Raw genomic sequence first — 13234 nt, 5'->3', positions numbered from 1 at the left:
GAAAAATCCTTTCAAAGACCAAATATTTTTAAAATTATTTTGTGTTGTCCTCCAGTTAATTACCATATCTCAAATAGATAATTCTTATACGTTTATTAGGAAATGAGGAATCGAATACGATTTGATGTTTAAACTTTTCCCCAAAAGAGAAACAAAAATAACTTTAACTCATAAATTTAGCAATCATCCAAGAAATTAACTCGCTATTATTGAGTACTATTCCAATGCTCTAAAATCCCCCAACAATGTCACAGACTATTTGCTTAATAGTTTGCTACTCGAAATTTACACCTATGAACAAAGGCTTGTGTATAAAACTTTCCCTCATTCTGTTACATTTATTGATTTGATATAAAACACACAGCGCAGTTAAGTTTTTTCCTACGACAGGGTGTATCAACACAACAGTATCATTTTTTGTTTGGTTAAGTCGTTAGCAAGTAAATTTGGAGACTGATTCAGTCTCTCAGTCCCTCCAAAAACTGAAGAAAACAAACACTCCTGGATAACTCATTCATGAACAGACAGTAAATTTAGAAATCCTTAAACATGTAACGATAACAAACTAATCAAAACATCCATCCAAGCAATGTTCACGTTCGGAAATAGACGTTATAGCAAGGTAAAACAGAGAGTTATAATACCACATAAATGTCTCTTTCGCGCTTGTCAATTTGATTCTTCTAAGCCAGAGATCAAGATCAGCTTAAATCTTTGTAGACGATTTCTGCTTTAGGTGATGCATGCGGAAAATTTGAGATCTCAGTGAATATTTCTTCTCTTGTGTCGAGAGGCTCCTCATCTAGAAACTGTCGATTGATAACCAGTCTCTCTAACACCGGGGAGTTGGCTAACAAATGCTTGATAAACTGCATCTCGGATGTCCTTCCTATAAAGCTTCCTAGCTGAACTTCCTCAAGGTGATTAAATGTCAGGTCTGACAAAGTTTCGGGTTCAAGGGATTCTTCGGTAGATTCTTCATCAGTATCACTATCATTGTCATCACAAACCTAAGAAAGACAACAAGAAGTTGACTATCAGATTATTGAAGATAAAAAAAGTACGGCAAATAACCACTAAATAAGATTAAAAAATGCCAAAGCACTACAAACCTGCATTTCGAGATATTCCAAATATGGGAAGCTTCTTATTAAGCAAAGAACATATGAAAGCTTATATGATTCCACAAGTAAAATGTCGGGCAGGTCAAATCGTCTGACATTGTTAAGATTAAATGGAAGCCTTGTTGGTACTTTATATCCTTCTTCAGCAACGAACTAAAAAAAAATTACATATATTCAAGATTAAGTCAGCCCAAATGATATTCCATCCGTTAAAGTGTATAACAATGAAGACAGGGAGAAACATTTACCTCCGAATTTAAGAAGTTCAAGCTGAGGTCCTCGAGAGCAGAACAAGACTCGAAAATCTTTGCAAAATCAAGACTCTCTGCCTGCTCAATGTCACCTAGCAGAGATGCTTCTACCAGACGAGGGACATTCTTTAGGCAGATAGAACTTATATCGCCTGTGAAACTGAACAATCTCAGCATAGGAGCATTAATTTCAATCCTGTCTAAATCTTCTGAGGTAGACAGCACCAATTGCTCAAGCAAGGGGCAATGAGATATCAAACTTTCCAGCAATTCAGAAGAAGTTGAGACTCCACATAGTTCCAGGCTGATTAACTTATCAAATCCTTCAAAGGCAGATGGATGATAAATTGAACAAGAACGGAGATTTAGATGTCTCAGCTGCGAACATGTGAAAAGTATAGATGACAATGTGTATCGCTTTCCAAATGGAAGGTGCAGAACAAGATCTTGAATATGATTCCTGAGGAAAAATATGAAGTTGTCAATTTCAGGACACCTTTTTAGATGAACGATGTTGAGGGTAAACTTAGTAACGGGCCCTTCGTGAAGGGTCAAGAGCTGGTAGATGATCTCCCTAAATCTAACTGTAGGGTTTAGTAAATCCTCTCTGGTTTTCCATAGAGATTCATCAAGGGTCAACTCCGTACGTCTACACCAGTGATACCTCCATTTCTTTGATAAAACACTTGTCCTCACAGCATCTTTGCAAGGCAAATGTATCAGAATGACGTCGATTACATTATGGGGAAGATTGCTAAGGATGTCGGGCCTTAAACTTTGGCAACGCTCTCTTCCCTTGGGAGGCATCATAAACCACTAAGAACCTGTATAAATAAACAACAATATGAGGTAAGGAATCTCCAAGCTATTTGGACAATGCTCAAACAATCTCCAAATTATCTGGACGGAATTACTATTCACTCTGTCAAATCAACACAAGAACACAAGGAGTACTTAAAACAATAATCACCAAGAACCTGCAGAAAATTAATAATAATATGAAGCATGGAATCCTCAAACTATCTAGATAAGATATAAAGGTGCATTGTCATTGACATCATCAACTGCTTCCTGTTAAAATCAATGTTACATTTAACTTGACTTGAGATGCCAAGTGGCATACACAGAAGTATTAGTAAGTGGAATATTTAAATAAGTGAAAAAGCACAACAAATCATCTTAACACATCATACAAGAACACATGATTCAAATCATACTCAAGAAACTATCGAGGATCGAAATGACTTAATTGACCATAAAAGATTGATAAACCCCAAATTACTTCATAGGAAAAGGTAGGGGTGTGGCCATTCCCGGACCTTGCGCTTTGTGCATCAGGCTTCCTTTTGTTTCATAGAACTTAACACACAGAAAAACAATGGATGTTTTAACTCATAAAATCTGCTCATTTTAAGTATTAAAAAATAAACATAAGAAGCAGTTTTTTTTGCTTGATATAGAACGTCTTATCAGTAGCTTTACTAGCATAAAAATTTGCAAACACTAAAGAATATAGATAACTTAAGCATAACACTAACCCCAAAAGGAAAAGTAATGATTTTTCTACCTCCACGAGATAGTGGTAAGGTCTGCATACACTCTACCCTCCCCATACCCCACTTAGTGGGATTTCACTAGGTATGTTGTTGTTGTTGAGTGCTTCAGTTGTAGGGCACTATTTGGACTCTTCAATTGGTTTGAAAAAAGTAAAAATCAATACAGAACTAAAATTGAATTCGGTTTGACAAAAGTAGAAATAAATACTAGACATTCTAGGAGAAAAACTTGGTCACTTGGAGAAGCAAAGAGTAATAGCTAGATAAGATACAACATGTCTACTGTGGAAGTGAGATTCTTTTCTCCCATGAACAGGATTCAGACGGGAATCATCTCTCTCCATTTCTCTTCATCCTTGTTATGGAGGGTCTTAGTTGCATGTTTGAGAAAGCCAAACAGAGACGGTGGTTGGAGGGTTTTAGGGCTGGAATCAATAGTGAGACTCTTATGTCCATCTCACACCTATCATTTGCAGATAGCACACTTATTTTTTGTGGTGCTAAAGGGTGAAGGAGAGATATAAATACACAAATCGTAGTGATAATCAAGACTTCAAATGGCCTTGGAAGCAAATCTGGAGAATCAAAGTGCCATGCAAAGTGGCATGCTTCACCTGGCTGCTAGCCAATGAAGCAGTTTTGACATTGGACAATGTGTCCAAGAGAGGTATCTCTCTATGCAACAGATGCTCCCTATGAGGTAAGGATACAAAGACAGTTAGACACCTCTTTCTACTTTGCAATTTCACTGACCAACTAGATTTTCCTTAATCTCAGAGGCACTTCCTGGAGTTTTCCTAGTAAGATTGATGAGACTCTTTTCAGTTGGAAGGAGGCTGAAGTTGGGGCTACAAAGAAAGAAAGATGGAGGATGGTCCCTGCTTGTATCTGATATTATGATGGACTATATGGAGAGAGAGAAACGAGATGTTTTGAAAATAGGAACAACAACTGCACGAAGTCAAGCTTAAATGTATTTTATTGTTCTGTATTTGGTGTACAAATGTCTACTCCAATGAGACTGAGTTAATCATAGATGTTTTAGAGGTCCATCAAGATTTTGGTTCAGTTTTGGGGAAGATTAAACTTCTTTTTCTTCTTATTTGTAAATATGATTTTTCAGTACTACCTAAGTGCTGACTTAAATACAAATGTTGCCAGTGTAAAAAAAAAACCACAAGTTCTCTACCTTAACCTCACCCTTATAATTTTTGAAGTATTGTCAGGCCTTCATATTAACATGTTGAAAGTGTTATTTATCTTGTTAATGTGGTGCCAAATTTGGTGGAGCTGGCTGATATTATGGAGTGCACTATTGGCAATTTCGCAACAACCTATTTGGGACTACCTTTGGGAGCCAAACACAAAGCAACTGAAATATGGAATGCGGTTATTGAGAAATTTGAGAAAAGACTAGCTACATGGCAAAAAAGGTACCTTTCTCTAGGAGGAAGATTGACTCTAATAAACAGTGTTTTGGGTAGCATCCCAACAGATTTCATGTCTCTTCCCAATATTTGAAAAAGTCTTGAAGCGTCTAGATAAAATCCGGAGAGACTTTTTATGGGAAGGCAACTGTGAATCTCACAAATTACACTTTGTGAAGGGGCCAAAAGTCACTCTTCCCAACATCTTGGTGGCCTTGGTATCAAAGATCTTGCTATACGTAGCAAGTGTATGCTTATGAAGTGGTATTGGAGGTTCATTCAGAAGGATGCTGGTCTGTGGAAAAAGGTAATTGTGGCTAAGCATAGCAGTAACACTCAATAGTGTACAGAACAATCAACACTTCCCTAGGTAACTGGATTATGGAAGGCCATTTAATACCTTGTGCGGTAGCTTTTTCAAACAAACTCACTTTGAGGTAGGGAATGGGATCCATATCAAATTCTGGCTAGACAAGTGGACAGGAGATTCCACTTTGAAAGAAGCCTTCCCAAATATATTTAACATTGTCAGACATCCTCATTAATCTATTGCTCAGAACAGGGATGACAACTCATGGAACCTGAACCTAAGAAGTAATTAGCAAGATTGGGAATTTGAAGAGTTATTGAATCTGCTCAAAAGCTTGGAGAACTGCAACATTAACATTCAGAGCAGTGATAAGTTAAAATGGGGCTTCAACAAAAAAAGTTTATACGTAGTCAAGGTAGGATGTGAACACTTGAACTCCAATAAGATGACAATAGATCAATGGCCCTGGAAATTAGTCTGGAAGCCTAAACTCCCCCCTAAAGTCTCATGTTTTACTTGGACAGCCTTAAAAGAAGCATGCCTCACTCAAGACAATCTTATGAGAAGAAGATTTCAACTGGTCAATAGGTGTTGCATTTGTCAGTTAACATCAGAAGCATCAACCACCTTTGCAACACACTTTTGGAACATGTTCCCTTTTAGGTATAAACTGGTCTATGCCCTTCAATATCAGAGATGCTTACACTAGTTGGAGCTGAATGGAAGTTGGAAATCCATCAGAAAAATCTGGATCATGACCCCAAAAGAAACAAGAAATTTTTCGGTGGAGTTTCAACTCCAATTTGTAAGCTTAAGGTTAGTTGTTTGGTTAACCTTATTAGCTGGGCTAACTCTTTCCCTGTAAATAACTTAGATCACTACTTGAATTTTGTCATCTACTTAGCTCTATAAGCGTTTTGTTCTTACTGAGCTGACAGATTGCCCTTTCGTATCCTTGCATCTACTGTATGCCTTAATGATATCTCACTTCATCAAAAAACAAAAATGTGTAATTACTAGATCAAGTGCGGAAATAGAATATATAGCTATGATCTAGGGTGTGTGAATTTTTGTAGTTAGAACAAGAGGAATTAAGATTGTGTGAAAAAGATAAGTTTTCTTGTTAATGAAAATAAGGTTGCAATCTGTATAGCTCATATTCCAGTCTAGTATGCCCGAACAATACATGTTGAAATCGATCGAAACTTCACCAAATATAAAGTTACGAGTTGTGTCTTGCGTTTGTTCCATGTGTCATTAGAAAAGCAACCAACTGATGTGTTTATCAAGGGTATCAACAATTGGACTTTCCATACACTAGTTTGCAATGGCTTTTAACATAGTTTGTTAATGTAGAGACTTTGTTGGCTTTTACAGCTTGTTAATATAGACACTTTTACAGAAGGGTAGCTTTAACAGTTTGTTAATATAGAGGACTTGGTTGACTTGTAACATAGTGAAGGAATGAAAAGAATGAAAGAGAGATAAGAAAAAAGAAAGAAGGTAGTTTTCTCTGCCGAAGAGAGGTGCCATGTCACCTTGAATGTAATGACCTCTATATATTATTAGCATGTTAAATTATAAAACATAAACCTAATGTAGAAACTTAGCTGAATTCACCTCTGCAAATCAAAAAACACGACACCATTGCACACACTGATCTGCAACCAAATCAGTAATAAAATGAAAAATAATGGAGAAAAATCACATGAATATTTTGGAATTTTGTACTATTCGCTGATCATGTATCATATGCATCTTGTCTATGGAGAATTTTTATTTCCTTCTTCTGAGAGGAGAGGATTTCTCTTTCCGTGTGTATTTCTGTCTTTATTAGTTGACATTTTGAAGCTTTTTTCCCCTTTCATTAATATTATGTTGACAAAAAAGAAAAAAAAAAAAAATTACATTTGTTGCACAATGCTTTGTAAAACTAATCTCAAAGATTCTAGCTGCTAGACTGCAAAAGGTCATATCTAGTATTATAAGTGATGCTCAAGATGTTTTATTCCTCAAAGGAAGATTGGTGACAGCATTATATTAGCTCATGAATTGGTGCATACTTATTCCAGGACATATATATCCCCAATATGCATGATTAACATAGACTTTCAAAATAGTGAATTAGATTTCCTAGACAATTTATTGGTTGGGTCCTTGAATGTGTGAAAATAGTGAATTATACTATTTTGGTTAATGGAGAATCATCGGCTAAGGCAAGGAGACACATAACTCCTTTTCTATTTGCCATAGCTCTGGAATATCTGAGCAAAAGTCTGAATCAGCTAACACAGGGCAAGGAGTTCCACTTTCATCCTAAATGCTCTAGAATGACGATAACACATCTATACTTTGCATATGACCTACTATTGTTCTCCAGAGGAGACTTACTTTCTGTCAAGGCATTTCAACACTGTTTCCAGAAATTCTCTTCAGCTTCTGAACTACAAGCTAACATTGGTAAGAGTTCATTATATTGTGAAGGAAATAATTAATCTGAGAGAGACAGAATGCTACAGTATCAGGGCTATTCCTATGGAGAACTACAAGTCAACCTTTTGGAGTTGTTCTTGAACCACAACAACTTGTACTGGAGGACTGAATCTTACAAATCTACTAGTTTGGAATCAAGAAGGTATAGGAAAAACTTGTTGGTACAATAGTCATAAACGTGGCAAATTATGGATCAAACGGATCCATGAGTATCATCTCAAAGATCAACCTTTTGAAGTTGTTCTTGTACCACAACAAGCTTGCTAGATGGCATGGTATTTGAAACAAGGACTAAACTAGCTCTTATAAGGAATGCTAATCAGACAGACATCTTACACATTGCTAGGTCATGCCCAACGTACCTTGGAAATGCCTTATGTTCAAGAACAGTGCAAGGCCCAAAGCAAAGTTCACCAAGTGGCTTCGACTTCAAGAGAAACTGATGACTGCTGATACATTGAGTAAGTAAGCATTTGGATAGAGAAAAATATGAAAATCTTTGAGCAGAAAAGCAGAGAACGGGGAAGTCTAGCCAGAGAAATTGCTATTGTTTGTTGTTTCATATATAAATAAATTAAAATTGAAAAAGATCTAACACAATAAAACTTCAATAGTCACTCCTTATACTGCTGATGAATAATCAAAATGCTCAAACATTGATCTGACCAAATTCAATATCTCCGACATAATCTGAAGTAAGAATAAAGAAAAATACACCTTGATATTACAGCCTATTTTAGAAAAACTAAGATAGGAACATTCAATTAAGAACATTCATACTAAATGAGTAGTATTTCATCATTTGGACAACTGAAAACTCCAAAGTGTTTGCACTTATCAAATCAAGAAGTTTATTGAACAACCATATACAAACAAATATCTTATTTTTGAGTAAAAAATATAAAAAATAAGATATTTGTTTGTATCTGTTTGTTATATAAACTTCTTGATTTGATAAGTGCAAACACTTCGGAGTTTTCATAAAATATCTTATGTGCATAAAATTTTAGATGAAAAACTCAATAAGTAAACCCATTCAAGATTAATCAAATCCCACAAAACAAACAAAACAAACTAAACATGAAGACATTATCACTACAAAGCAAGAATATTGGATAACAAAGATACAATTTTTTATTAAAGTAATTAGAGTATATTTCACGAATATTGAAAAATGTGTATTAGAGCTAACACAATATTGTAGCAGCAAAAAGATTATACAAAGCACTATAAAAAGATAAAATAAAAACAACAATCAGTGGAGTATGATTGGCGGCCTAAGTTCTGTTCTAGCTGTATGAAGTTTGGCCATGAGCTTCCTGCAAAGTTGGAACAAGACTGACGGGGGTGTGATGGAAGGGGAATTTCAGGAGAAGAAGAAACGAAAAAGAAGAAACAGGAGGAGGCCCCAGCCTCCTGTGTGGAAAGTAATGCAGGGTCAAGCTACCAAAGATGAGACAAGGATGGTCAAGACTAAAATTCCATTGGTAGAAGAGACACAGAATGAGGATGTATCAAATGAACCAGAACTAGTGGCATCATCTGGTTGCTTGATACGATCGAATATACCAGTCCTAAATAGCTTTCAAAGTCTAACCATGGAGGCATCCACAAGTACAGGCGACCCCATGGGTCTTCACCCACCATGAGATAAGTTACGTGGAATGTTAGAGGGCTGAATCAGCCCTTCAAACAGAAAGAGGTCAGGCTCTTTCGGAATAATAACAAGGTGGTTGTGGTGGGACTGATTGAAACTAGAGTAAAGGAAAACAAGGTTCCAAACAGTATAAATAAGTTAGGAGTTGACTGGATATCTTGTTGCAACTATCCAATGGGAAGGAATGGAAGAATCTGGTTACTGTGGAAGAATTCAGCTCAAATGCAAGTAGAGAAGCTAAGTGAGCAATTCATCCATTGTACACTCAGTGACAGTACAAGTGACTTTAAGAGTAAGCTCACTGTTGTGTATGCCAAGAATGACAGTCCTACGAGAGCTCAACTTTGGTTAGAGTTGATTGGGATAGGGAGACTAACTCATGAGTGTTGGATTATAGCAGGAGACTTCAACAATGTCCTCTCATCAGAAGATAGATTGGGATCCCCTGTGTTGCCAGGTGAAACTCAAGACTTCCAGGCCTGCATAGACACTTTGGAACTTACAGCACTAAAAGCCACAGGGTGCCATTATACTTTCTGTAATAAACAACAGGGTAGTAGCAGAGTTTACTCTAAAATAGATTGGGCATTTGGTAACTTCCCCTGGATGACAGCTTACAGTCATGTGGAGGCTGACTACCTAGGCTCTGGTATATCTGATCATTCCCCTATACTGATACAGGTCTGTCCCCACTCCCTCCTCCCCCTCCCCCCCTATTCAAATCCTAAGCCATTCAGGTTATTCAAAACAGTTCTCAATCATCCAGATTTTGGTAGGCTAGTTGATGAAGATTGGCAGAAGCAGGTTAGGGGAACAACAGTGGAACGATTGTGGCAAAACTGAAACACGTGAAGATTGGATTAAAGGATCTAAATACTTACATAGCATCTTATGGTCAGAAATTGGTGCAGGCAAGACGGGAATTAGAAATCACTCAGAGCAGCTTAGTTAAAAATCCTTTGTGTCCAAGGCTATTTGAAAAGGAGAAACACCTGTTGGGAGAAATTAGGAAATGGAGTGATGTTGAGACTCTAGTCTAGCAACACAAATCTAGAGTGAACTGGATAAAAAGTGGAGATGCTAATACAAAGTTTTTCATGCTCAGGTGAAGATCAGGGAAAGTAAAAATTATATTACTTCAGTGTATGATAATGCAGGTACAAAGGTGCATGATCCTCAGTTGGTGGAAGCTGAATTTATTAGATTCTACTCAGAACTAATGGGGGCTAGAGCTGAAAATCTACCAAGCCCTAATGCTGTTTTCATTAGAGAGGGGCCTTGCCTAACATATGAACAGAAATGTAGGCTAGTGATCCCTGTAACTGAAGAAGAGATCATGCTTACTATCAAGAGTATGCCTGTTGATAAGTCCCTGGGATTGATGGATTTCCATAGAATTTTTGGTGAAGAATGGACAATAGTCAAATCAGATGTGGTTAAGGCTATCCTGGAATTTTTCCACACGGGTAAAATGCTCAAAGCCTTTAGTTGTACTGCAGTTACTCTTATCCCTAAAGTCCCTACGCCTGTCCAGGTAAAAGACTGCAGACCTATAACTTGTTGCTCCACATTCTATAAGATCATTACAAAAATCTTAACGAACAAAATAAAGCTAGTGATTGACCATATTGTTAGTCCTGCACAGTCTGCTTTCATAGAGGGAATGAGTATTATAGATAATGTGCTCATCAGTCATGAAATCCTAAAGTGGTACACTAGGAAAGGGATATCTCCTCAATGTGTTATGAAGGTAGACCTAAGAAAGGCTTATGATTCCATAGAATGGTGCTTCTTAAAATCAGTCTTGGCAGAGTTGGGGTTTCTCTACTTATTCATAAAGTGGGTGATGGCATATGTTACCTCAGTATCATACTCCTTTTTGTTGTTTGGAGGACTCACAAGTCACAACACCCTTTGAGGGGAAGAAAGATATAAGGCAAGGGGACCCTATATCTCCTTACCTTTTTGTGCTTGCTATGGAATACCTCCAAAGAGAACTCACTCAATTGGATAAGAGAATTGAATTCCAGTACCATCCCAGGTGTAAAAGGATGGGTGTCACTCATGTTTTTTTTTTTTATGACCTACTGCTCTTCTGTAAGGCTGAGGTGTAGTCTATTCAGATGTTACATGATGCTTTCATCAGGTTTTCTTATGCTTCAGGGTTGCTAAGTTGGTTGTCGATGAAGACGTCCAAGATTCCATAACAGATGAGATAAGCACTTATAGGAGTGCTGATGGACTTTTTGGATTACAAACGGCTATTAGACAAAGAATGAAGAAGTCACCAGGTGAATGAGTGTTTTTATGTTTCATTCTAGCTTTAGCTTTTAAATTATTTCATTAGACTTGCTAAAATTTTGAGTTGTTCTACTTGAATAGTTGAATGGTGGAAGTTGTATGGATCAGAAACTCCTGAATTACAAAAGTTCGCCATCAAAGTTCTAAGTCTAACTTGTAGCTCATCGGGGTGTGAAAGAAATTGGAGTGTGTTTGAACATGTAAGATAGAGAAAGATTTATTATATTGAGATAACTAAGTTATCTTAATTATCTTATCTCTTACTAATTACCTGCCCTAATTTATTTGCAGCTTCATACCAAGAAAAGGAATAGACTAACCCTCGAGCGCCTCAATGACCTAGTGTTCATAAAATACAATAGAACATTGAGGCGTTGTTACAATGCTCGCAATGTGATTGATCCGATTCGTTTGGACAATATTGACGATGCCAATGAATGACTAACTGGAGTTGAGAGAAGAAATTTTTTAGGGAGATTCTGACTTCACTTGGGGTGTTGTTGGGGAGGCAAGTGGGGTTGAGGAGAACCGTTATGATTTAAGAGGAAATACTTCAAGCTCACATAGGAGGGGAAAAGGCTACAAGTTTATTCCTAGTGGATGAAGTTGAAAGAGATAGTGATGGATTTGAAGAAGATGATGAGCAGTATAATGATAATGGAGGAATACAAGATTTTGATAATCTTGTAGTAGAAGAATTGTAGAATTAAAAAAAATAGATGTTGAACCATGCATATAACTTTGATTTTGCTTGTGTTATGTTATATGGAGCATTTGTGATGTCTAATTTTTGGTTTTTAATTTGAAATTTTGGTTATATATATTGTCTTTATTTATTTTGGTCTCTTTTCTTTTAATTTACACTCCACTTCAATGAAGCGAGCGCTTCGCTTCATGTTTCGCTTAAGGCGTGAGGCAGGGCCTTATAGCTTTTTTCCGCTTCACGCTTCCCTGAACACTGGGTTGCAGGCAAACATAGATAAGAGTTGTATATATATGACTGGGATGGAGACAGGAAATCCTAGACTATCTTGGTTATCAAGAAGGTGAGTTAACCGTTTAAATATTTGGGGGTTCCTATATCCTCCAAGAAATTGACTGTGGCACAATGCTTACCAATAGTTGAAAAGATAACTGCAAAAATCAAGTGCAGGTCAACTAAGTTGTTGTCCTATGCTGGAAGGACCCAACTAACTAAATCAGTTATCTTTGGTATTCAAACATATTAGGGTAGGCCAGTGGTTTGGGACTTCCATGTTGGAGGTCTCAAGTTCGAAACTCCTTGCCAGCGAAAGCAAGGGGTTTGCCTTCTGGGTCGAGCTCGTCGCACTGGGCTTGCCTAGTGTGGGTTACCTCTCCTATGTGGTTTGCGAGCTATTGCATAGGAGCGGGGGTTTTACCCTGTGCGCACCCAAAGGGTAGCGGCTGCGGGTTTCCCTTGTCATCAAAAAAAAAAAAAACATATTGGGGCCAGATCTTTCTGTTGCCTAAAAGAATATTGAAAATGATAGGAAGTATCTGTAGAACCTACTTGTGGTCAGGTAATACTCTAAGTTCCAAGAAATCTTTAATATCCTGGGGAAAGTTGTGTACTCCTCAAGATGCTGGTGGCCAGAATAAATGACACTTCGGATCAAACAGCCATCCTAAAGCTATTGTGGGCAGTAACAGAAGAGAAGGAAAGCTTGTGGATAAAATGATTGCAGGTCTATTATATGAAACGGCAATCTGTGGAAGTATGTTCTATCTCAATGAAAGCTACTTGGGTGTTGAGAAAGATTTTTGAGGTTCGGAAAATCATCCTGAATACACAACAAACAATTACAAGGTGATCTAAGGAGCAGGTTAGCACTGATGGTCCACAATGGTAAATTCTCTATCAAAAAGATGTACATTAGCCTACTTCCTATTTACAAGAAGGTACCATGGAAGAGTATTGTTTTGCATCCCATCATCCATCCCAGATTTAAATTCACATGTTGGCTAGCTGCTTGGCAAAGACTCGCTACAGCTGACAGACTAAAATTGGAGTCCAAGTTCCCCTAGAGTGCAGTTTCTGTAACAATGCAATGGAGACTCTAGAGAATTTGTTCTTTGATTGCTCTATCACCAACG

At 37.3% G+C, this 13234-nt stretch overlaps 1 protein-coding gene across 7 annotated transcripts in view; it reads right to left on the bottom strand.

The window, feature by feature from the left end:
• Positions 1–483: 483 nt before the first annotated feature.
• Positions 484–13234, bottom strand: part of LOC102591128 (F-box/FBD/LRR-repeat protein At1g13570-like) — a 28570-nt gene continuing 15819 nt past the window's right edge. For 3 of the 7 annotated variants that reach the window (XM_006348859.2, XM_006348861.2, XM_006348858.2), the window contains 4 exons: positions 7524–7607; positions 1373–2199; positions 1113–1277; positions 484–1010 (listed from right to left, as the gene is read on the bottom strand). In XM_006348859.2, coding sequence (XP_006348921.1) covers positions 702–1010; positions 1113–1277; positions 1373–2185 — 1287 coding nt within the window. In that variant the 5' untranslated portion in view covers positions 2186–2199; positions 7524–7607 and the 3' untranslated portion in view covers positions 484–701. Of the gene's footprint in view, positions 1011–1112; positions 1278–1372; positions 2200–7523; positions 7611–13234 lie in introns of all 7 variants that reach the window. The other 4 variants (XM_015309409.1, XM_006348860.2, XM_015309410.1 and 1 more) reach the window with 2 other exon arrangements.

The sequence above is a fragment of the Solanum tuberosum genome, unplaced genomic scaffold, assembly GCF_000226075.1.
Source record: "Solanum tuberosum cultivar DM 1-3 516 R44 unplaced genomic scaffold, SolTub_3.0 scf00102, whole genome shotgun sequence".
NCBI classification, from domain to species: domain Eukaryota; kingdom Viridiplantae; phylum Streptophyta; class Magnoliopsida; order Solanales; family Solanaceae; genus Solanum; species Solanum tuberosum.
This window is presented reverse-complemented; position numbering and strand designations above follow the sequence as displayed.